General features: G+C 39.9%; 1 protein-coding gene across 11 annotated transcripts in view; it reads right to left on the bottom strand.

The window, feature by feature from the left end:
* LOC128685956 (mucin-2) overlaps window positions 1-27,098 on the bottom strand; it is an 859,817-nt gene that overhangs the window by 83,484 nt on the left and 749,235 nt on the right. For all 11 annotated transcript variants that reach the window (XR_011391787.1, XR_011391786.1, XM_070083386.1 and 8 more), the window contains 2 exons: window positions 8,224-8,454; window positions 5,270-5,447 (listed from right to left, as the gene is read on the bottom strand). Coding sequence is in view for 9 of the 11 variants with exons in the window: in XM_070083386.1 (XP_069939487.1) it covers window positions 5,270-5,447; window positions 8,224-8,454 (409 nt within the window). In the remaining 2 variants the exon portion in view is untranslated. The remainder of the gene's footprint in view (window positions 1-5,269; window positions 5,448-8,223; window positions 8,455-27,098) is intronic.

Raw genomic sequence — 27,098 nt, 5'->3', positions numbered from 1 at the left:
TACATTCTGCTCTTCTTCACTCCTAAAAGATGGTATACCTCCCTGACCAATGCATGAAATTACTGCCTCTGTTTCTTCCTTAACATTTAAAAGTTCCTCAAAATATTCTCGCCATCTACCCAATACCTCCATCTCCCCATCTACTAACTCCCCTACTCTGTTTTTAACTGACAAATCCATATTTTCCCTAGGCTTTCTTAACTTGTTTAACTCACTCCAAAATTTTTTCTTATTTTCATTAAAATTTCTTGACAGTGCCTCTCCCACTCTATCATCTGCTCTCCTTTTGCACTCTCTCACCACTCTCTTTACCTTTCTTTTACTCTCCATATACTCTGCTCTTCTTATAACACTTCTGTTTTGTAAAAACCTCTCATAAGCTACCTTTTTCTCTTTTATCACACCCTTTACTTCATCATGATGAAGATGATGACACACATATATATATATATATATATATATATATATATATATATATATATATATATATATATATATATATATATATATATATATGTATTCTTTTCTTTTTCTTTCAACGTACCAGCCGTATCCCACTGAGGTGGGGTGGCCCAAAAGAAAAAACTGAAGTTTCTCCTATTAAATTTAGTAATATATACAGGAGAAGGGGTTACTAGCCCCTTGCCCCTGGCATTTTAGTTGCCTCTTACAACACGCATGGCTTACGGAGGAGGAATTCTGTTCCACTTTCCCATGGAGATAAGAGGAAATAAATAAGAACAAGAACTAGAAAGAAAATAGAAGAAAACCCAGAGGGGTGTGTATATATATGCTTGTACATGTGTGTGTAGTGTGACCTAAGTGTAAGTAGAAGTAGCAAGACGTACCTGTAATCTTGCATATTTATGAGACAGGCAAAAGACACCAGCAATCCTACCATCATGTACAACAATTACAGGCTTTCGTTTTACACTCACTTGGCAGGATGGTAGTACCCCCCTGGATGGTTGCTGTCTACCAACCTACTACCTAAATACATATATATATATATATATATTTTTTTTTTATTATCACACTGGCCGATTCCCACCAAGGCAGGGTGGCCTGAAAAAGAAAAACTTTCACCATCATTCACTCCATCACTGTCTTGCCAGAAGGGTGCTTTACACTACAGTTTTGAAACTGCAACATTAACACCCCTCCTTCAGAGTGCAGGCACTGTACTTCCCATCTCCAGGACTCAAGTCCGGCCTGCCGGTTTCCCTGAACCCCTTCATAAATGTTACTTTGCTCACACTCCAACAGCACGTCAAGTATTAAAAACCATTTGTCTCCATTCACTCCTATCAAACACGCTCACGCATGCCTGCTGGAAGTCCAAGCCCCTCGCACACAAAACCTCCTTTACCCCCTCCCTCCAACCTTTCCTAGGCCGACCCCTACCCCGCCTTCCTTCCACTACAGACTGATACACTCTTGAAGTTATTCTGTTTCGCTCCATTCTCTCCACATGTCCGAACCACCTCAACAACCCTTCCTCAGCCCTCTGGACAACAGTTTTGGTAATCCCGCACCTCCTCCTAACTTCCAAACTACGAATTCTCTGCATTATATTCACACCACACATTGCTCTCAGACATGACATCTCCACTGCCTCCAGCCTTCTCCCCGCTGCAACATTCATCACCCATGCTTCACACCCATATAAGAGCGTTGGTAAAACTATACTCTCATACATTCCCCTCTTTGCCTCCAAGGACAAAGTTCTTTGTCTCCACAGACTCCTAAGTGCACCACTCACCCTTTTCCCCTCATCAATTCTATGATTCACCTCATCTTTCATAGACCCATCCGCTGACACGTCCACTCCCAAATATCTGAATACATTCACCTCCTCCATACTCTCTCCCTCCAATCTGATATCCAATCTTTCATCACCTAATCTTTTTGTTATCCTCATAACCTTACTCTTTCCTGTATTCACTTTCAATTTTCTTCTTTTGCACACCCTACCAAATTCATCCACCAATCTCTGCAACTTCTCTTCAGAATCTCCCAAGAGCACAGTGTCATCAGCAAAGAGCAACTGTGACAACTCCCACTTTATGTGTGATTCTTTATCTTTTAACTCCACGCCTCTTGCCAAGACCCTCGCATTTACTTCTCTTACAACCCCATCTATAAATATATTAAACAACCACGGTGACATCACACATCCTTGTCTAAGGCCTACTTTTACTGGGAAATAATTTCCCTCTTTCCTACATACTCTAACTTGAGCCTCACTATCCTCGTAAAAACTCTTCACTGCTTTCAGTAACCTACCTCCTACACCATACACCTGCAACATCTGCCACATTGCCCCCCTATCCACCCTGTCATACGCCTTTTCCAAATCCATAAATGCCACAAAGACCTCTTTAGCCTTATCTAAATACTGTTCACTTATATGTTTCACTGTAAACACCTGGTCCACACACCCCCTATCTTTCCTAAAGCCTCCTTGTTCATCTGCTATCCTATTCTCCGTCTTACTCTTAATTCTTTCAATAATAACTCTACCATACACTTTGCCAGGTATACTTAACAGACTTATCCCCCTATAATTTTTCCACTCTCTTTTATCCCCTTTGCCTTTATACAAAGGAACTATGCATGCTCTCTGCCAATCCCTAGGTACCTTACCCTCTTCCATACATTTATTAAATAATTGCACCAACCACTCCAAAACTATATCCCCACCTGCTTTTAACATTTCTATCTTTATCCCATCAATCCCGGCTGCCTTACCCCCTTTCGTTTTACCTACTGCCTCACGAACTTCCCCCACACTCACAACTGGCTCTTCCTCCCTCCTACAAGATGTTGTTCCTCCTTGCCCTATACACGAAATCACAGCTTCCCTATCTTCATCAACATTTAACAATTCCTGAAAATATTCCCTCCATCTTCCCAATACCTCTAACTCTCCATTTAATAACTCTCCTCTCCTATTTTTAACTGACAAATCCATTTGTTCTCTAGGCTTTCTTAACTTGTTAATCTCACTCCAAAACTTTTTCTTATTTTCAACAAAATTTGTTGATAACATCTCACCCACTCTCTCATTTGTTCTCTTTTTACATTGCTTCACCACTCTCTTAACCTCTCTCTTTTTCTCCCTATACTCTTCCCTCCTTTCATCACTTCTACTTTGTAAAAACTTCTCATATGCTAACTTTTTCTCCCTTACTACTCTCTTCACATCATCATTCCACCAATCGCTCCTCTTCCCTCCCGCACCCACTTTCCTGTAACCACAAACTTCTGCTGAACACTCTAACACTACAGTTTTAAACCTACCCCATACCTCTTCGACCCCATTGCCTATGCTCTCATTAGCCCATCTATCCTCCAATAGCTGTTTATATCTTACCCTAACTGCCTCCTCTTTTAGTTTATAAACCTTCACCTCTCTCTTCCCTGATGCTTCTATTCTCCTTGTATCCCATCTACCTTTTACTCTCAGTGTAGCTACAACTAGAAAGTGATCTGATATATCTGTGGCCCCTCTATAAACATGTACATCCTGAAGTCTACTCAACATTCTTTTATCTACCAATACATAATCCAACAAACTACTGTCATTTCACCCTACATCATATCTTGTATACTTATTTATCCTCTTTTTCTTAAAATATGTATTACCTATAACTAAACCCCTTTCTATACAAAGTTCAATCAAAGGGCTCCCATTATCATTTACACCTGGCACCCCAAACTTACCTACCACACCCTCTCTAAAAGTTTCTCCTACTTTAGCATTCAGGTCCCCTACCACAATTACTCTCTCACTTGGTTCAAAGGCTCCTATACATTCACTTAACATCTCCCAAAATCTCTCTCTCTCCTCTGCATTCCTCTCTTCTCCAGGTGCATACACGCTTATTATGACCCACTTCTCGCATCCAACCTTTACTTTAATCCACATAATTCTTGAATTTACACATTCATATTCTCTTTTCTCCTTCCATAACTGATCATTATATATATATACATACACATATATATATATACATATATACATACATACATACATACATACATACATACACACACACACACACATGCACGCATGCACGCATGCACACGCACACATGCACAGACATGCACGCATGCACACGCACACATGCACAGACACGCACGCACGCACACATACATACATACATACATATACATACATACAGCCTCTCCTCACTTAGCAACGTACTCGTAACGACTCAGGCTTATTACGGGCTCTCTGACCAGTATGCATACCTAAATATTACGACTGATTTCCTCTATTCTGTTTATTACAATATACAATACACTACTGTATAAACATTTAAAAATATACTAAAAATGTTATAAATGGTGCAAAGTTGACATTAAAACAATATCAAAGATGGTTGACACAAACCCACTACCATTATAGTATGCTCCTTGCTTAGCGACGAATTCATTTACCACCGTCGTCTTAATAATGGAACTCTGTCATTAAGTGAGGAGAGGCTGTATATCTCTCTCTCTCTCTCTCCATGGGGAAGTAGAACAGAATTCTTCCTCCATAAACCATGCATGTTGTAAGAGGTGACTAAAATGCCAGGAGCAAGGGGCTAGTAACCCCTTCTCCTGTATATCTGGAGATTCTGGAGAGAGTTTCGGGGGTCAACGCCCCCGCGGCCCGGTCTGTGACCAGGCCTCCTTAGGTCAGTGTCCCAGGATGCGACCCACACCAGTCGACTAACACCCAGGTACCCATTTTACTGATGGGGAACATAGACAACAGGTGGAAAGAAACACGTCCAATGTTTCTACTCTGGCTGGGAATCGAACCCAGGCCCTCACCATGTGAAGCGAGAGCGTTAACCACCAGGCCACCAAATTTAAAAGGAGAAACTTTCATTTTTCCTTTTAGGCCACCCTGTCTCGGTGAGATATGGCTGATTTGTTGAAAGAAGAATATCTATCTCTATATATTTGTCTCTGTCTCTTTCTGTCTTATCCTAGAGGAAGGCCATTCATGTAAAGAATCATATATAGAGATTACATGATTACTACCTGCCCTCAGCTCTAACCAAAGACAGCATCAGGAATTAAAGAAACAGCTGTTTACAATAAATGACATGTATAAACTAGAGATGGGATACTATGAGCTTAACTCTGCTTCTGTAACTAAAAATAGGTAACTACAGATCCCAAGCTAGGAGACTCAGTCATACATAAAAACTTGATAGCTGCTGCAGCCCACTACCCCTCGGAAACTATGATGGAACAAAGCACAACTCACAGTATGGACATATCTGGAGTGGAACTCAGTGGCCTCCTTTAGGAAGGTAAGTCCAGGATGTGTATCCACTACATCCTGGATCATGCTGAGGAAATCCTCAGGCATGAGGTAGTTTCGCATGCCACGACTCAACACCCGAACAAATCGAGAAGCCATGTCATGACAAGTTGAGATCACTCTGTGCCACAAAAATATAAAGTTACATTCAAGGCATAAACTTTAATGCTACAAGGCAAATTTTTATTTTACATTTCTGCTATTTTGAGAATTACAATTATGACAGTGCTAGACTGAGATTATACAGTACTCTTAAATACACTACTGTAAAATACAGTGGACCCTAGCCTAACGAACGCATCGTATAACGTTAAATCCGCCAAGCGATACATTGTAACGCAAAAATTTTGCCTCGGCTAGCGCTAAAAGACTCGCTCAATGCGATTTGTTCGAGACGCGTCCACATGCGGCCTGAGCCTGCCTCACTTGTTCCGTGGGTACTGGTGTTTACAAGCCAGCCACCACAGTCGCTTCCAAGCATACAATCGGAGCATTTCATATTATCACAGCCTTTTTAGTGATTGCACCTGCAAAATAAGTCACCATGGGCCCCAAGAAAGCTTCTAGTGCCAACCCTACAGCAAAAAGGGTGAGAATTACTATGGATATGAAGAAAGAGATCATTGCTAAGTATGAAAGTGGAGTGCGTGTCTCCAAGCTGGCCAGGTTGTACACAAAATCCCAATCAACCATCGTTACTATTGTGGCCAAGAAAATGGCGATCAAGGAAGCTGTTCTTGCCAAAGGTGCAACTTTTTCGAAACAGAGATCGCAAGTGATAGAAGATGTTGAGAGACTGTTATTGGTGTGGATAAACAAAAAACAGATAGCAGGAGATAGCATCTCTCAAGCGATCATATGTGTAAAGGCTAGGAAGTTGCATGACGATTTAATTAGAAAAATGCCTGCAACTAGTGGTGATGTGAGTGAATTTAAGGCCAGCAAAGGTTGGTTTGAGAGATTTAAGAATCATAGTGGCATACATAGTGTGATAAGGCATGGTGAGGCTGCCAGTTCGGACCACAAAGTGGCTGAAAAATATGTGCAGGAATTCAAGGAGTACATAGAGGCTGAAGGATTGAAACCTGAACAAGTGTTTAATTGTGATGAAACAGGCCTGTTTTGGAAGAAATTGCCAAGCAGGACCTACATTACTCAGGAGGAAAAGGCACTCCCAGGACATAAGCCTATGAAAGACAGGCTTATTCTGTTGATGTGTGCCAATGCTAGTGGTGATTGCAAAGTGAAACCTTTATTGGTGTATCACTCTGAAACTCCCAGTGTGTTCAGGAAAAACAATGTCCTCAAGGCTAATTTGTGTGTGCTGTGAAGGGCAAACAGTAAGGCATGGGTCACTAGGGACTTTTTCTATGACTGGTTACACCATGCATTTGCCCCCACTGTGAAAAATTACCTAATTGAAAAGAAATTAGACCTTAAGTGCCTCCTGTTATTAAACAATGCTCCTGGTCGTCCTTCAGACGTGGCAGAGTGACTTTCTGCGGAAATGAGCTTCATTAAGGTCAAGTTTTTGCCTCCTAATACCACTCCTCTCCTGCAGCCCATGGACCAGCAGGTCATTTCCAACTTCAAGAAACTGTACACAAAAGCTATGTTTGAAAGGTGCTTTGTAATGACCTCAGAAACTCAATTGACCCTGAGAGAGTTTTGGAGAGATCACTTTAGCATCCTCAATTGTGTAAACATTATAGGTAAGGCTTGGGAGGAAGTGACTAAGAGGACCTTGAACTCTGCTTGGAAGAAACTGTGGCCAGAATGTGTAGACAAAAGGGATTTTGAAGGGTTTGAGGCTAACCCTGGGAATCCTATGCCAGTTGAGGAATCCATTGTGGCATTGAGGAAGTCCTTGGGGTTGGAGGTTAGTGGGGAGGATGTGGAAGAGTTGGTGGAGGAGGACAATGAAGAACTAACCACTGATGAGCTGTTAGATCATCTTCAACAGCAAGAGGCCACCTGAGGAAACTGCTTCGGAGGACGGGATAGAGATATTGAGGAAGTTGCCTACTTCAAAGATTAAGGAAATGTGTGCAATGTGGCTTAAAGTGTAAACCTTTTTTGATGAAAATCACCCTCACACAGCTATTGCAAGCCGTGCTGGTGACTATTACACTGACAATGTTGTGAAACACTTTAGGAATGTCATAAAGGAACGGGAGGTACAGGCCTCTATGGACAGATATGTTGTGCGACAGAGGTCCAGTGACTCTCAAGCTGGTCCTAGTGGCATTAAAAGAAGAAGGGAAGTAACCCCGGAAAAGGACTTGCCACCTCAAGTCCTAATGAAAGGGGATTCCCCTTCTAAACATTAACACCATCCACAGTCTCCCCTCCTCCCATCCCATCAATCATCACCAGATCTTCAATAAAGGTAAGTGTCATGTAACTGTGCATGTCTTCTTCAGTTTGTGTGTATTAAAATTAATATTTCATGTGGTAATTTTTTTTTTTTCATACTTTGGGGTGTCAGGAACGGATTAATTTGATTTCCATTATTTCTTATGGGGAAAATTAATTTGCCTAACAATAATTTTGCCTAACGTTGAGCTCTCAGGAACGGATTAATAGTGTTAGGCGAGGGTCCACTGTACTGCACTGTATTTAGGTTGCAATGTACAATTTTTAAGGATACACTTTTATAATTGAAAATTAAGATGAAAATTTAAATATCAAGTAATGAATTTAAAAATACAATAATAATGCAAATAAATGGTAAATCACAAAAATAAAATTATATATCAACAATAAATAATGTTATTAATTGTACTGATAATTTTCTGTCAGTCTGGAAATGCTTAAAGATTAAGTAGAATAAGTTAGGATAGTGATATGAACCCAATTTATATAGCAGCTAAACTGCAATAGCTGTTAAGATTTACCTGCTCCAGTAATCAGCAAACTGTTCTTGTGTGAGGTAGCCGAGCTTATCCCCGCCAGCGGCGATGAAGAGAGGGGCCTTCCAGTAGAGAGGCAGCTGGCAGGCCCGCATTAGAGGCTCCATGTTCTCACGGGTCACCTGTCCCCCTTGCTCACGGAAAACGGCACCCACCCGCGACAGTGCCTGCTCCTGTGTCATCTGACTTGTTGGCCGACCCATCGGGTAATAGAATCTGTAAAGACAAACAGATTTACCTATAAAAAAGTATTATCCTGTTGAATGAGTAAACTTAAAGCTGATTGCATGTATTATTAGAAAGACACCCATTAAACACTAGGAAACAGTACAAATGTCTTCGATTTCTTACTGTTTAATGTAAGTCATTCGGACAGATTTGAAAATGGGTGCAAGTTTGTGCTCTCGTGTGAGTAGTCTGTGTGTTCTTGAACATAGTTTGGTCATCCTTGTGCATGATTTGCATGTTTTAGTTTATACTTTATATTAACTTAATTACATTTCTGTGCTTATTTTATGTGAATTATTGTAATGTAAACTGGGAACGAGTAATGTAATAAAATAGGAAATTTTAATGAAGCATTTAACTTATAACTGTGTGTAAAAAGATTACAACAAGGCATACTTCAGGGAAACTTCACGGAACTTAGACACACATCAAAGATCATAAATTCTTGTGAAATACATCTAACATGAACGAGTGTCATTCAGAAACAACGATGACAAATTTATGGAATGGACAGAGGTGAAGCTCATCAAAGTTATAAATATACAGCAAAAGGAAATGTTTAAAATCTGCATTATCATATTCAACATCATTACCCTAAACCAAGCCAGTTTTCAAATCATAAAAACTTAGTATAGCCTCTCCTCACTTAGTAACGTACTTGTTTACCGACAACTCGGACTTATGACAGGTTCTCTGATCAGTTTCCATACCTAAATAATGTATATTAGAGCCGATTTTCTCTATTCTGTTTATTACAATATACAGTACACTACTGTATAAATGTTTAAAAATATACCAGAAATGTTATAAATGGTGCAAAGGTAACATTAAAACAATATCAAAGATGGTTGACACCAACCCATTATCATTATAGTATGCACCTCATTTAGCGACAGATTTGTTTACCGAAGTGGTCTTAGGAACGGAACTCCATCGTTAAGTGAGGAGAGGTTGTATATACATGTCTTACTTCAGTAACGACTGGACCGGCAGGACACTGCAGAGTACAGTGGACCCCCGACATTCGATGGCATCGACATTCGATAAATCCGACATTCGATGCATTTTAACGCAAAAATTTCGCCTCGACATTCGATCGAAAACCAGCTATTTGATACGATTCATACGAGACGTGTCCACATGCAGCCTGAACTGCCCCGTGTGTGCCAGTGTTTACAAGCCAGCCAGTGTGCGAGCATCTAAGGATACATTCGGTACATTCCATATTATCCATATTATCACTGTTTTTGGTGCTTGTTTCTGCAAAATAAGTAACCACGGGCCCCAAGAAAGCTTCTAGTGCCAACCCATCGATAAAAAAGGTGCTAATGACTATTAAAATGAAGAAAGAGATAATTGCAAAGTACGAAAGTGGAGTGCGTGTGTCGGAGCTGGCCAGGTTGTATAGTAAACCCCAATCAACCATCTCTACTATAGTGAGCAGAAAAACGGCAATCAAGGAAGCTGTTGTTGCAAAAGGTGCAACTATGTTTTCGAAACAGAGATCGCTAATGTTAGAAGATGTTGAGAGACTGTTACTGGTGTGGATAAACGAAAAACAGATAGCAGGAGATAGCATCTCTCAAGCAATCATTTGTGAAAAGGCTAGGAAGTTTCATGATGATTTGGTAAAGAAATTGCCTGCAACTAGTGGTGATGTGAGTGAATTTGAGGCCAGCAAAGGTTGGTTTGAAAGATTTAAGAATCGTAGTGGCATACACAGTATGGTAAGGCATGGTGAGGCTGCCAGTTCAGACCACAAAGCAGCTGAAAAATATGTGCATGAATTCAAAGAGTACATAGAGGCTGAAGGATTGAAACCTGAACAAGTGTTTAATTGTGACGAAACAGGCCTGTTTTGGAAGAAATTGCCAAGCAGGACCTACATTACTCAGGAGGAAAAGGCACTCCCAGGACATAAGCCTATGAAAGACAGGCTTACTCTTCTGATGTGTGCCAATGCTAGTGGTGATTGCAAAGTGAAGCCTTTATTGGTGTATCACTCTGAAACTCCCAGAGCGTTCAAGCAAAAGAATATCCTCAAGGCTAATTTGTGTGTGCTGTGGAGGGCAAACACTAAGGCATGGGTCACTAGGGACTTTTTCTATGACTGGTTACACCATGCATTTGCCCCCCACTGTGAAAAATTACCCAATTGAAAAGAAATTAGACCTTAAGTGCCTCCTGGTATTAGACAATGCTCCTGGTCATACTTCAGATGTGGCAGAGCGACTTTCTGCGGACATGAGCTTCATTAAGGTCAAGTTTTTGCCTCCTAATACCACTCCTCTCCTGCAGCCCATGGACCAGCAGATCATTTCCAACTTCAAGAAACTGTACACAAAAGCTATGTTTCAAAAGTGCTTTGTAGTGACCACAGAAACTCAACTGACTCTAAAAGAGTTTTGGAAGGATCACTTTAATATCCTCAATTGTATAAAACTTATAGGTACGGCTTGGGAGGAAGTGACTAAGAGGACCTTGAACTCTGCTTGGAAAAAACTGTAGCCAGAATGTGTAGACAAAAGGGACTTTGAAGGGTTTGAGGCTAACCCTGAGAATCCTATGCTAGCTGAGGAATCCATTGTTGCATTGGGGAAGTCCTTGGGGTTGGAGGTTAATGGGGAGGAAGTGGAAGAGTTGGTGGAGGAGGACAATGACGAACTAACCACTGATGAGCTGCTAGATCATCTTCAACAGCAAGAGGCCAGACCTGAGGAAACTGCTTCGGAGGAGGGGAGAGAGAAATTGAAGAAGTTGCCTACTTCAAAGATTAAGGAAATGTGTGCAAAGTGGCTTGAAGTGCAAACCTTTTTTGATGAAAATCATCCTGACACAGCTACTGCAAGCCATGCTGGTGACTATTACACTGACAATGTTGTGAACCACTTTAGGAAAGTCATAAAGGAACGAGAGGTACAGGCCTCTATGGACAGATATGTTGTGCGACAGAAGTACAGTGACTCTCAAGCTGGTCCTAGTGGCATTAAAAGAAGAAGGGAAGTAACCCCGGAAAAAGACTTGATACCTCAAGTCCTAATGGAAGGGGATTCCCCTTCTAAACACTAACACCATCCACACTCTCCCCTCCTCCCATCCCATCAATCATCACCAGATCTTCATTAAAGGTAAGTGCCAATTATTCTACTGTTATTAATCTATTGTTATTGTTGTTATTGTAATTTTTCTATTGCATCAAACTTAATATTTCATGTGGTAAAATTTTTTTTTTCATACTTTTGGGTGTCTTGCACGGATTAATTTGGTTTCCATTATTTCTTATGGGTAAAATTAATTCAACTTTCAATATTTTCGACATTCGATGAGCTCTCAGGAATGGATTAATATCGAATGTCGGGGGTCCACTGTACTTTAGAAACCTATTTGATGCAGATAATGGACCAGTCACTCGCAATAAACCAGTCACCTACTAATACATCACATAGGTGTGATGTGGAATTGTATCTTATCTATCTCTTAAAAGTGCTAAAAGTTTAACCCCTTAATTGTCCAAACATAGATCTACGTTTTTACCACTAGCGCTCCAAACGTAGATCTACATTTTATTTTTTCTGCCTTCAAATTTGGCGTGATAGGCCTGAGTGGCCTAGACATGAGAGAATGGGTCTGTGTACTCAGTGTGCCCTGAATGAAAAAATCAGGGACTGCGCAGTACCACATGGTAGCACCAGTTAGTTGTGGCTCCATCCTGGGTCAACATCGTGGCAAACCCACGTGATTCACTCACGCCTCAGCATATTAACACTCTCTTATTTGAGGAAAGTGATATATACAACATGAGTTTAGTGGATCTGAGACCGATGTGGCCACTAATGATCAAGGAATTATTGGAAATACAGTGGACCCCCGCCTTACGAACGCATCGTGTTATGTTAAATCCACCATACGAAGCATCTGAATGCAAAAATTTTGCCTCGCCTCACGATAAAAAACTCGCCTTATGTGATTCGTCCGGGACGCGTCCCACATGTGGCCTCAGTGCCAGTGTTTACAAGCCAGCCAGTGCGGTCGCATCTACGCATGCATTCGGTACATTTCACATTATCAAGTGCTTGTAACTGCAAAATAAGTCACCATGGACCCCAAGAAAGGTTCTAGTGCCATCCCTGTGGTAAAAAGGGCGAGAATTAGAATGGAATTGACAAACGAGATTAAGGAAATGTGTGCAAAGTGGGTTGAGCTGCAAACCTTTACGGATGAAAATCACCCTGACACAGCTACTGCAAGCCGTGTTGGCAGCCTGTACAATGACAATGTTATGGCCCATTTTAGGAAAGTCTTAAAGGAACAGGAGGTACAGAGCTCTATGGACAGATTTGTTGTGTGACAGGTCCAGTGACTCTCAAGCTGGTCCTAATGGCATTAAAAGAAAAAGGGAAGTAACCCCGGAAAAAGACTTGCTACCTCAAGTCCTAATGGAAGGGGATTCCCCTTTTAAACAATAACTTCCACACTCTCCCCTCCTCCCATCCCATCAATCACCACCAGATCTTCAATAAAGGTAAGTGTTATGCATTCTATTCTTAGTAGAGTAGTAATTGTGCATGTCTTCTTCAGTTTGTGTGTATTAAAATTAATATTTCATGTGGTAAAAAAATTTTTTTCCATACTTTGGGGTGTCAGGAACAGATTAATTTGATTTCCATATTGCTTATGGGGAAAATTAATTCAGCTAACGATAATTTCGGCTTAAGATGAGCTCTCAGGAGCGGATTAATATCGTAAGGCGGGGCTCCACTGTACTGACAATAACCCAGATAACCCTCAACCCATCACCTCCGGGGTGGCCAGTGGGGCCACATAAGACCCTCAGCCAAGCACCTCTGGGGAGGCCAGTGTTACAATCCAGAGGCCATATTCTGTCATTTTTGGTGAAGATGCGAGTGAAAGTGATATCAGTGATGATGAGATTGATTTTATGCCCACAGATGATTCATCAAGTGATAGTCATATACATTATTCCCCAGTGAAACATACCTTTAGGCGTTGTCGCCTACGTTCAGGCAGTGTGCCATATGCAGTGCCCAAGGGTCATGGGAGGTCACAGTCAAAAACCCCAGCAACTGATAGTGATAGTGATCATGAAGGAGAATACTCAGGGATGGAGGATGAGGTGGTGGTGGGTGGCATGGTTACTGGCCTGCGTGGTGCATTGGGAGGGCAGACAAAGGATCGCCTGGCAACCCCTCAACCATGTGCTTCCTCCACTCCCATCCCCCCTCCTGCTCCCCCATGCCCCATACCTCAGGTCCACCCTGCACCATGTGACCGTGAGTGGAAATGGACACAAAGTACAACATTCGTGCCACATCCTTTCGATTCCAATGCCAGTGGAAGTGGCATCCTCCTAGAATGTCCCATCACAAATGAGTCTGCAAAGTTAGACTTTTTCCAACTATACTTTGATGGGCCGCTAATGAACTTGATTATCACCCAGACAAACGACTCCTACCACTATACAATGGACAACACAGAGGTTGCAGAATCGTCACGGCTGGGCAGGTGGAAAGATACAAATGTGGCCGAAATGTATTTATTCCTTGGCACTGTCATGCTTATGCCTCATACATATAAGCACAACATAGCACATTAGTGGTCCACAGACTACTTCATCAGTACTCCTGTTTTCCGTGACCCCCTTCCCTGCAACAGATTCACTCTGTTGCTACGAATGTTGCACTTCTCAGAGAGGACTAGGCCCAACAGAATTGACCTTCTATACAAAATCCAGGAAATTTTATGTATCATACGCAGAAATTCAGTGCCTATTTTTATCCATTCAAGAACATTGTTGTAGACGAGTCCTTGATTCTGTTCAAAGGATGCCTGTCATTTATTTATTTAACATGACTCACTTAATTGTAATGACAAGATTGCAAACAAACCATACCAAGTTTTGAGACTCTCTGATCGTGGGTTCTATCCCCATCTGTGGTATGATTTATTTATTTATTTATTTTATGTCTTTGCAAACAGTACATTGAGATTTTATATTTACAATAGTGGGTTGCAATGCAAAGATGCCTCTATTATGCCTAGGCATTATGGGTCAACTTAACATTATTGGCTTACATTCTACTTAACACTAAGGAGTATATCATAGTTGTACAGTAGGATAGTAATTATTTCATAGTTGTAGAGTAGAATATTAATTATGAATGAATCAAAATTTATATAATGCAAAGATATATTTATATTCGAACATACTCTTTGAGAAAACAATGATTCAATTATATTCCTGTCAACAATGGATAAAAGGTTCAAAGTGATTGTTTCAGTTATGATGTGGGAGTACATAGGTGAGTATGTGTGTATTGAGTATTTAGCATTCAGTCTAGGGTGATTAAGTGGCTTTTGAGAAGAGTCTTAAATTGATTTTCAGACTGGGTTACTTTAATATCTTCTGGTAATGAATTCCATATTTTGGGGCCCTTTATGTGCATAAGAGTTTTTACACAGTGTGATATGGACACGAGGTACAGGAAGGCCCCACTTATACGGCGGGTTAGGTTCCAGGCTACCGCCGTAAAGCGGAAATCGCCGTAAAGTGGAACACCCTTTTTTTCCACTTATAAATGCATACAAACACTAGATAACAAGTTTACACTAACATATATTAAGTTAGCAATAGAACCAGGCATCAAAAAACAATAAAAAGGTACAATACACACATAGTGCACTCATTACTTACCTTAAAATATTTATAGTCTTAATCTAGGGTGAGACAAGTAGTATTTATTGTAAGAAATCAAGTGTGGTATGTATTGTAATAGCCTCACCAGGCCACCCCACCCACACATACTATTCTATGATATTTAAGCATCCCAGAGCGATAAAATGTATATACAGTTCACTCATTACTTACCTTAAAATATTTGTAGTCTTAATGTAGGGTCAGGAGTAAGTAAATGAGATAAAACGAATAAATGAGAGAGAGAAAGAATGAATACATGAGAGGGGGCAGGCGCAGTTATGTAAACAAACCAGGCGAAGGTAAGTTTTGTAAACAAACGAAGTGTACACGTCTGGTTTGTGTACAAGTTACATTGTGTACAGGTTGTCTCTACATTGATACGGTAGAATTAATAAAGAAGAACACTCCCATTCTCATGTAACATCATTTTGAGAAGAAATGAAGCTCTGAGTGAAGGCAATGGAAATAAGTCACACTGACTTTTTTGGGTTATCCTAGGTTCTCTACACGTATGTTGTTATGTATGATAATCTATGTAACTGTATTTGTGTATACCTGAATAAACTTACTTACATACATACGAAAGGAATAATTTTCTACAGTTACCCCCAGTAACACATTTACTCTTATGTTAGATTAGAGAAAATGTTATTCTTGGCGTCACTTGTACAAGTTATGTGGCTCCCACATCTTATATTTATGTTTATTTATTCTATTGTGGGGTGTATTTATCATCTTTTTATGTTATGTATCGTGTTTATTATATAATTTTGAAAAAAATATCATGGATGGATTAATGAAAATGTGTATATTACCGTAATATACGACATTTAATGAGACTCAGTATTGTTATTATCACCACTTGTGCAAGTCGTCTGCTACGACATCTCACATTTGTTTATTTATTCTACTGTGGGGTGTATTTATCTTATTTATATGTTATGCATCGTGTTTATTATATAATTTTGAAAAAAATATCATGGATGGATTAATGAAAATGTGTATATTAACGTAATATACGACATTTAAATGACTCGATGTATGTAAGTTTATTTAGGTACAGGTATACATAAGTATAATTATCAGAGTATATATAAAATATGAAATAACTTTTAAAAACATTTGAAATTTTGGAGTTTCCAGACAAAATGGAGAGACTTAGTGCTTACTGAGCTCATGGAGAATGTAAACAAACAGGGTGGGGCACGGTGACCGTATTAGAAAGTCAGGTGGGGGGAGCCGTATAGTGAGTTTTGGTCATAATTTGAAATGTCCGTATTAGCGGAACGCCGTAAAGTGAAACGCCGTAAAGCGGGGCCTTCCTGTATATCAAAAAGAGATCTGTCTCGTGTTGTGGTCATGTGTCCTGTTTAGGTTGGTGAGAAGTTTCAGTGGAAGGTTTATATTTGCATGTATTGTTCTGTGTATGTAGTAGGCACATGAATCAGTATGGATGTTCTTAATGGTGAGCAGATTCAGACTTCTGAAAATTGGTGGAGTATGCTGGTGGGAGTGGGAATTTGTTATCATTCTTACTCCTGCCTTTTGCTGGGTTATTAGGGGTTTTAGGTGATTGGATGTTGTTGATCCCCATGCACAAATTCCATATGTAAGATAAAGGTATATGAGTGAATGGTACAGTGCCAGGAGAGCTGATTGTGGAACGTAGTACCTATCTTTGATAGTATGCCTACAGTCTTGGAGATTTTCTTGGTGATTTGTTGTATGTGTGTCCGGAACTTAAGGCTACTGTCAAGGTGGATACCTAGGAATTTTCCCTCTGTGAGTCTTGTGACTGATGATCCATTTAGCATTATGTTAATTGGATCATTTGCAGCTTTGTTTCCAAACTGAATGAAATAGGTTTTATCAGCGTTCAGGGTAAGTTCATTAGTCATCATCCAGGCAGATATTTTCTGTAATTCAGCATTGACTGTGTTTGCTAGTATGACTGTGTTTGGGTGGGAAAAGACACATGTAGTGTCATCTGCAAATAATATGGGTTTGAGTAGCTGTGATGCATTCAGTAGATCATTGATGTAGATGAGAAAGAGGAGTGGTCCAAGGACGCTTCCTTGTGGGACTCCTACTGTGATTGGTTGGGTGGAAGAGTTTGCATCATTTGCATACACATATTGAGTTCTGTTACTAAGGTATGATTTTAGGTAGTTGAGGGAGTGGCCTCTGATACCACAGTGCATTAATTTGGAGTACAGCAGTTCATGGTCGACTGTATCGAAAGATTTACGTAAATCAATGAAAATGCCCAGCGGGACTTCTTTCTTTTCAAGTGTGGTATATATTAGTTCTAGCATGTGTATGATAGCATCATTTGTGCTTTTATTATTCCTGAATTCAAATTGACAAGGGTTTAATATGTTGTGTGCAATGAGGTAGGAATAGATCAGTCTATGAATTAATTTTTCAAAGATTTTAGAGAGCAGTTATTCAAGTCAGCTTGGTCACCTCCTTTATGGATCGGAGTGACCCTCGCTATTTTGAGGATTGTTGGGAAGGTAGATGATTCAATGGATTTGTTAAAGAGCATTGCAATAATTGGTGACAATACTTGAGAAGCTTTTTTGTACATAAAAGCAGGCAAGTTGTTTATGTCTCCTGCCTTGTTTTTAAGGGTGTTTATGATGAGCGTAACTTGAATGGGGTTGGTTGGAGCTAGGAATAGCATATTTGGGTAGGTACCTATGAGGTAGTCTGATGGACGGGTGTTTGTGCTTGGTATTTTGTTTGCTAGGTATTTTCCTATGGTGGAGAAGAAAACATTAAGTCTGTTTGCTGTTTCGGTTGGAGTGAGTAGGGGTTCATCTGATTTTGTTAGTTTCATTTTGTTTTTGGATAACTTTTTAGTTCCAAGAATTTCAGATAGAGTTTTCCATGTTTTTCTCATATCACCTTTGATGTTATGTAATCTATTTTCATAATACGTACAATTCTTTTGACCTTCTTATCAGGCTGGTAAGTGCTGACGAGTAACTTTTTGACTGTTCTCTAGTTATTTGACCCATTCTATACTGTTTTTCATATTTGTGCTTTGTGTTAATGGATTTGAGGATGCTTGGTGTTAGCCAGGGATTATTCAGTCACTTTGCTGTGATCTGTTTAGTTTTTCTGGGGCAATGTCTGTTATAGAGGCATTGGGCTTTCTTTAGAAAATTATTTATGCATTCATTCATATCTGTATATGTTTCGAGCTCATTTTGCCAATCGATGTTATTCATAGCAATACATGTATATACCAAGCAATATACACCAAGCAAAAGTAATCGCTTTGGTATAAAACTGTTTGTTATGTGTGACTGTGAGAGTGGCATAGTGTTGGATGTCACTGTCTACACCAGGAGAAACACAATCAATGATGACAGGTGGATGTTGGGCATTTCCAGTGATGTTGTTCACAAGATGATGGAACCATACCTTGGCAAGGGCCATACATTGTACACAGACAACTGGTATACAAGCCCTATGCTCACTGATTTCCTACATGTGAACAATACTGATATATGTGGAACAGTGAGAAGAAATAGAAAACATGTGCCAAGGTTCAGTGGAGGCAGTGGTGAAGGTGCAGTGCAAGTGTTTCATGCCAATGACATGATGGCACTGACACGGCACGACAAACGTTACATGACATTGCTGTCAACCATCCACAAAAACGAGATGGTACAAACAGACAAAGTGAACAGGGAGACCAATGAACGCATTGTAAAGCCAGCTGCTGTCATCGACTATACGAACAATAAGTGACTAGTTGACAAGTGTGACATAGTGATAGGCTTCATTGACTGTGTGCGTAGGAGTCTCAAGTGGTATATGAAAGTGTTTTTCCACCTTGTAGACATTGCAATGCTCAATGCCTTCAATATGTATGAAATAAAGACTGGAAAATGACTTTGCTATGCAGAATTCAGCCTAAATGTCATCAAGCAGAGAGCCAAAAAGTATGGTACCACACCTATATCTGCCCCTCAACAGCGACCTGTCACGCCACAACCTGTCCCCCAACCACAACCAGTGGGAGAAGTGCCAGACTGAATCCTCGCTAACTGTCACTACCTGATACCTATACCGCCTACCCCAAAAAAGAAGTATTCTCAGAAAAAGTGTGTTGTGTGTGCTAACACCTCACAGCAACCCCAACAGCAAAAGGACACACGATCCCTGCGTCAGCAATGTGGGGTGGCACTGTGTATGAATCCGTGTTTCATGGCGTATCACAGAATCCTGGAGTACTAGAAACATAACTGGGACATATAAATACTTGTATGTATATAGTTGTAGATAACAGAATGTGATTCGGCCAGGCGTACAGTATCGCCTGTAAGTGTGTACATGTGTCTGTGACAGTATGATTAATAATTTCAAATGAATATTTATGTCTAAACAACAATTGGCTATCAAATCAAAAGATCTAGTATAAAACATTATCATCATACCATAAAAACTGTGAAAATTAAAAAAAAAATTATAAATATTTAGAATTTCTGCACGCAGTAGCACTTCACATTGCCATCAGGTGGGTGACAATTGCCGACTTTGTGGCTTTATATCTCCATAAGTAGTGACTCTAAAAATTATTTCTTACATTAATTTATGTAAAAAAATGTTCTCTTCATTTAAAAAAAAAACTTTTTTATTTTTTTTTTCAAAATATTAGGAGTGCTGGGCAAGAGAACGTAGATCTATGTCTGGACAGTTAAGGGGTTAATGTCCAGCCAGTGATGAAATAAGATTCCAGCCTATCTACTTGAGACTGAACGTGAGGGTGCTACCTTTATCAAAAGTATAATTTGTAAACATGTATATCTTCTGTTATCAACCAAACTAATGAAGGGCCAGCCGAATTAAATCAAGGGTTGAGCACTGGCCTTATCTCCTCCCCAGCTGGAGCTGGGAGCCAAGTAATAGAGGGTTTTAAGGAAACTGGTGAGGAAAGAAGTGCTGGAAGGGCTCTAGTGGGTCACCAGAGTGGATAATATACATGTATCAGCAAGAGAGAGGGCTAAGCAGGGGCATCATAAGAGGGGGGGGTGGCAGCCCTGGGTGACACCATAGAGCTCCTAAAGAAGGTGACACTAATGCCCAAAACAGTGCTGCAGCAACATAAGAGAAAAATCCTTCATTTCTACATACAGCCTCTCTTCACTTAGCGACGTATTCTTTTACCGACTACTCGGACTTATGATGGACTCTCTTACAAGCATGCATACCTAAATAATGTACAGTGGACTCCCAGTTAACGATGCCATCGGAGAGATAAAAATGGATACCAATACGTTTTTGTGTCAAAATATTGGCTCAGCTAACAATAAAAAATTTGTTAAGGACATCTGTCCAGAATGTGTCCACGCGGCTTGAGCCGCCCAGCCACTCCAGTGTGGCCAGTGTACCATTGTTTACAAGCCACTGCGGATGATTCCATGTGTACATGCGAGACATTTTGTATTATTCCATTGTTTTCAGTGCTTGTAACTGCTACATAAGCCACCATGGGCCCAACGAAAGCTTCTAGTGCCAGCCAGCCATTTGGTAAAGGGCTGAAAGAGAGGGGAGAATGTGCCTTTTTTAGTGATTCTGCAACATGTACGATACTAAAGCAGCAGGAGTCTATAAAGGCTACAGCAACAACCAGCGATAAAGTTTAGCAAGTAAATTAAGCGATTAATCAACAGAAAAAGGACAGCATGAACCTAACTCCTCCAATGTTGTTGGAGTTACGTAGAGCGAGTGACAACACCGCTGTCTCTACCGCCTCTGCTGCCGTCTCCCTTCACCACTATGTACGGCTTATGCTCTCAGTGGCCCTTATACACCAAACAACAACACAGCAACACTCGTGACATAATGACGTATTTTATTCATTCTAGAGTATATGTCATGTTTCTATGTTATTAATATTGCTTATTATGTCATATTAGATGAATTTTGCTAGATAAATAAGCCATAGAGCTGATATTAGTGTCATATTGAAGGACTATCTTGTGTCTCCCAACACAGTTCCTAACATACGCCAGAAACAGACCTCTCTGGAAAACCTTTTTGAGCGACGGGGATCCAGTGGCTCTCAAGCTGGTCCTAGTGACATTAAAAAACAAAGGAAGGAAGTAACCCAGGATAAAGAGTTGGTACCTGAAGTCTTTATGGAGTGGGATTCCCCTTCCAAACAATTGTAAACGCCTTCATCCTCTCCCTCCCCTTCTGTCTTCCATACATTACCATGTCTTCAATAAAGGTAAATGTGATGTTATTATTGTTTTATTCTTCATGTATCATTGCTTTTTTGTGTGGGGAAATGTATACAGTGGACCCTCACCTAACGATATTAATTGGTACCCGAGAACGAATATTGTTAGGTGAGTTTTTTAGCGTTAGCTGAGGCAAAATGTTAGCGTTAAAATGTATCGTTAGGCGAATTTAACGTTATGCGATGCGTTCATTAAACGAGGGTCCACTGTATTTCATGTAAAATAATTATTTTGTTTGATACTTTGGATGTCTGAAATGGATTAATTGGATTTCCATTATTTCTTATGGGGAAAATTAATTTAAATAATGATAAAATCGGTTAACCCTTTGAGGGTCGACAGGCCCTCTCCGAGACTCGTTCTCGGGGTCGGCCAAATTTAAAAAAAAAAAAAAATAATTTTTTCTTATGAAAAGATAGAGAATCTTTTCCCGATCATAATGACACCAAAAGTATGAAATTTGATGGAAAACTTACAGAATTATGCTCTCGCGAAGTTAGCGGTCTCGAAGATGTTTACGCATCGGCGATTTTGCCCACTTTGAGCCCTATTTTCGGCCAACTCCAATGTATTAGTCGACAAAAATCATAACTATTTCACTAGAACTCCATTTTTTCTATCGAATGAGTACAAGAAACCACCCATTTACCAATTTCAACTATCCAATAAAATGGTCAGAATTTAGCAATTTTGCCAATTTCACACAAATTTCAGAAGATGCCAATTTCCAAACAGGGTCCAGAATAAACAATAAAGACATTCCTGGCACTAAAATAACATTTCCTCTGTTCGTTAGTCACATCCCCAGGCCCCTCTTATATTTCTTTGGCTTTCCACTTTCAATTTTTATTCTTACAAAAAATAGAAGATTTACTGTTATGCAGACTACTGCATTAGTGTAGAAATGGTATAAATAATATCAGCGCACTTGTGAAAGAATATTAGACTCACCAGTTGACGTGTATTGGACGCTTGACATGATCTGTTTACTTTTGAACTTTGATAAAAATCGAACATTTCTGCTAATTTGCACTCAATTTCAAGGTACTTTTCATTGTAAAACCAGTCAAAATCATCTCAATTTCTGTAATATGTCTTCCATTCTATAAAATGACACCAAGAAAACTAGAATACAACAATAAATACCATACGAAAATACAGTGCAAAGTCGCTGTTTTATTCCAAAAACATGGTCAAAGTTTTTTTTTTCTCATTACGCACTGTGTGCTGCAGGATTTTTTTATACTGTGCACACTGACCACATAGACCCATTCTTTCATATGTAGGCCTACCAGCTTTCTCTCACTAGATTTGAGGGCGCTAGAATTTAGGCGTACTAGTACGTCAAAATCCCTGGTGTGTAAGCCATACTAGTACGTCCTTAACCCTCAAAGGGTTAAGGACAAGCACTCTGGAATGGATTAATATCCTTAACTGAGGGTCCACTGTATATTAGAGCTGATTTCCTCTATTCTGTGTATTACAGTATACAGTACACTACTGTATACATATTTAAAAATATACCAGAAGTGTTATAAATGGTGCAAAAGTGACATTAAAACAATATTGAAGATGGTTGACACAAACCCACTACCATTATAATATGCTCCTCACTTAGCAACGAATTCGTTTACTGACATGGTCTTAGGAACGGAACTCCGCCGTTAAGTGAGAAGAGGCTGTAGCCTAGTATATGATTATAGAGTACAAATAGGCCTATATAGGGAAAATCATTGATTTTGATGATGTGATAGATGATTCTGCAGGATTGAAAGCAAGGAAATGTAAGATCAGATTCATTGAGATGTTACCTGTACTCAAGGTCAAATCAGAACTAGTGTTTCCCTGATACTGCAATATTTTTCTTTATTTTTCAAGTTTTTTTTTTGTTTTTTTTACATTGTTGAAGATGAATAAATGTAGGATCTGTTGCCTGTACTCAAAGTGGTATTTGAGTTTATGTTTCCTCAATATCACTACGATTATATATTTTATCATTAACCCTTTCAGGGTCGAGAGGCCCTCTCCCAAACTCATTCTCAGGGTCGAAAAAAAAAAAAATCTATGAAACGATAGAAAATCTTTTTGCAATCACAATGACACCAAAAGTATTAAATTTGATGGAAAACTTACGGAATTATGCTCTCGCGAAGTTAGTGGTCGCGAAGATATTTATGCATCGGCGATTTTTGCCGAATTTGAGCCCTACTTATGGCCAATTCCAGTGTTCTAGTCTACTAAAATCATAGCTATTTTGCTAGAACTCCAATTGTTCTATCGACTGAGTACAAGAAACTGCCCATTTACTGATTTCAACTACCCAATAAAGTGGTCAGAAATTGGCAATTTGGCCAATTTCACACAAATTTCAAAAGATGCCAATTTCAAACTAAGGTCCAGAATAAACAAGACAGACATTCCTGGCACAGAAATAACATTTCATCTGTTCATTTGTCATGTCTCCAGGTCCCTCTTACATTACTTTTGCTTTCCATTTTGAATTTTTATTCTCACAAAAAATAGATTTACTGTTATGTATACTACTGCATCATTGTAAAAATGGTATAAATAATATCAGCGCACTTGTAAAAGAATATCAGACTCACAAGTTGATGTGTATTGGACGTGTGGCATGATTTGTTTACTCTTGAACATCGGCAAGAATCGAACATTTTCGCTACTTGAGCTCAATTTCAAGGTACCTGTCATCGTAAAACCAATCACAATCATCTCTATTTCTGTAATATGTCTTCCATTCTATCAAATGAGACCAAGAAAACGAGAATACAACCATAAATACCACACGAAAATATACTGCAAACTCGGTTTTAAACCAAAAACACGGTCAAAGTTTTTTTTTCTCATTATACATTGTGTGCTGCAGGATTTTTTTTATACTGCACACACTGACCACACACAGCCTTTCTTTCATATGTAGGCCTGCCAGCTTTCTATCGCTAGATTTGAAGGCGCTAGAATTTACGCGTACTAGTACTGCACCAACCCTGGCTCACAAGCCGTACTACTATGGCACCAACCCTGGCTCACAAGCCGTACTACTACGGCACCAACCCTGAAAGGGTTAATAAAGTTGAGAAGTATTCTCCTGTTCGATTTATGGCCCTTAAATGTTCTCATTGCTAAACATTAGTCAGTGTTCATGCAATAGTGACATAACTGGAGTTTACTCCCCCTCATCTCCCCGCCCTTGGATTTCATGGGGGTGACACCAAAGATGCTGCCCCAGGTAATACCAACCCTAGCAGCACCACTGGAGCTAAGTGTGATTATCTGAGTCTGTGAGCTATGCATTGGCACCTCCTTTTTCCTGGTAATTTTGCCTTTCTTTATAATGACAAGTTGAATTGCAGTTAGTGGTTTGGGCCAGTGATATGTGGATAGTCATTAATCAGTAATCTATCACCTGGTCAAGTGAAGGTTAACTGCTCAGGTCTATTGCCTTAATTGTAATGAAGTCACCAGTGTATTTAAGGAGACAGCTAAGATCCAGTGCGACGCTACTGTATATCTGTTCATAAAAGGTTAAAGCCTTGGACCACAAAAGTTAATGTGGTGATTTCTCCTGAGTCTCACTACTAGATTACAAAGACAGTTTGGGATTCATAAGAAAAATAAAACAACATAATACGAGATTTTACAAATCCTTCAATAACCTCGTTGGTCTGGATCTCACAGCTTATCCCACCTAATGAACATCAGGATTGTATATCACTTTAAGAACATTAAATGTGAGACTGTGACATTGTAATGAAAATAATTATTTAAAGGTCTATTTTTAACATGTGTTTGGTACATTTTGGTTGTCTAATTCTTGTCCAATTTTTTTAAATTTTACACAGACACACCCCAGTTTTCATCCTTAATCCATTCCAGAAAGTCAGTTGAAATCCGAAATGGATGAAAACCGAAGTAATATTAGCCATAAGAAATAATGTAAACCCAATTAATCTGTTCCAGACACCCAAAAATATTAACAAAAAATACATTTTATAGAGAATAACTATAATTTTACATACAGAAAACAATGAGAAATAGATATAAAGCACTAATTTTAATGGAAAAATGAACATTTAAATCACTGTTACATACCTTTATTGAAGACTCTTGTTGGCATATGGAAGAAGGCGAGGAGGGGAGAGAGAGAGAGGAGAGGTTATTGTTTGGAAGGGGAATCTCCCCTCCATAAGGACTTTAGGTATCAAAGCCCTATCCGGGATTACTTCCCTTCTTTGTCTTTTACTGGCACTAGGACCAGCTTGTCACTGCAACCCTGTTGCACAAAAAATCTGTCTAGAGAGGCTTGTTTCTGGAGTCTCTTGAAGATTTGCCTAAAAAAGGACAGGACATTGTCACTGAACATGTTGCAGACATGGCTTGCAACAGTTTTGTTAGGGTGATAATTCTCTGCAAACTCACTCCACTTTGCACACATGTCCTTAATCACTGAAGAAGGCACATTCTCCCCTCCCTCTTCCTCTTCCTCCTCCTCTTCCTCCTCCTCCTCCTCCTCCTCTGAAGCAATTTCCTCAGCTGTGATCTGTTGCTGTTCCGGTTGAAGGTCTTGCAGCTCTTCAGTGGTTAGCACTTTCCTGTGGTCCTCCACCAACTCTTCCACATCCTGGTGACTCACATCCAACCCCATGGACTTCCCCAGACACAATAGATTCCACAACAAGCGCAAGGTCGTCAGAGTCAGCCTCAAACCCTTCAAAATCCTTCTCTTGGACACATTCTGGCCACAATTTTCTCCTAGCAGAGTTCATTGTCCTGGAAGTCACTTCCTGCCAAGCCTTATCTGTATGGCTTATGCAATTGAGGATATTGAAGTGATTTCTCCAGAACTCTCTTAGGGTCAATTCAGTGTCCAAGGTCACTTCAAAGCATTTTCGAAACATTGCTTAGGTGAAGACTTTTTTGAAGTTTGAAATGACCTGCTGGTCCATGGGCTGGATGGGAGGAGTGGTATTAGGGGGCAAGAACTTCAACTGTGATGAAACTAAACTCCTCAAACAATTGGTCTTCCAAGTCTGGAGGATGAGCAGGAGCATTGTCCATTACCAGGAGGCACCTGAGTGGCAATTTATTGTTCAGGAGGTATTTCTTCACACGCGGGCCAAACACTTCATTGACCCACTCAATGAAAATTGGCCTCATGACTCATGCCTTATTGTTAGCCCTCCACAGCACACACAATTTACTCTTCATGACATTGTTTTTCTTGAACACACAGGGATTTTCAGAGTGATACACCAGTAAAGGCCTCACTTTGAAATCCCCACTAGCGTTAGCACAGAACAAAAGAGTTAGACTATCCTTCATAGGCTTGTGTCCTGGCAGTGCCTTTTCCTCCTGTGTGATGTAGGTCCTCTGGCATTTTTTTTTCCAAAAGAGGCCCATTCCATCATAATTAAACACTTGCTGGGGGAGGAATCCTTCAGCCTCTACATACTCCTTGAATTCATTCAACGAATTCTTTGGCTGCATATTTGTCTGAACTTGCAGCCTCACCATGTCTTACCACACTGTGTATGCCACTTCGCTTCTTGAATCTGCTGAACCACCCTTTGCTGGCCTTAAATTCACTAACAGCAACACTAGTTCAAGACATTTTCTTTATGAGATCTGCATGCAACTGC

Source organism: Cherax quadricarinatus, chromosome 9 (assembly GCF_038502225.1).
Source record: "Cherax quadricarinatus isolate ZL_2023a chromosome 9, ASM3850222v1, whole genome shotgun sequence".
Classification (NCBI taxonomy): Eukaryota; Metazoa; Arthropoda; class Malacostraca; order Decapoda; family Parastacidae; genus Cherax; species Cherax quadricarinatus.
This window is presented reverse-complemented; position numbering and strand designations above follow the sequence as displayed.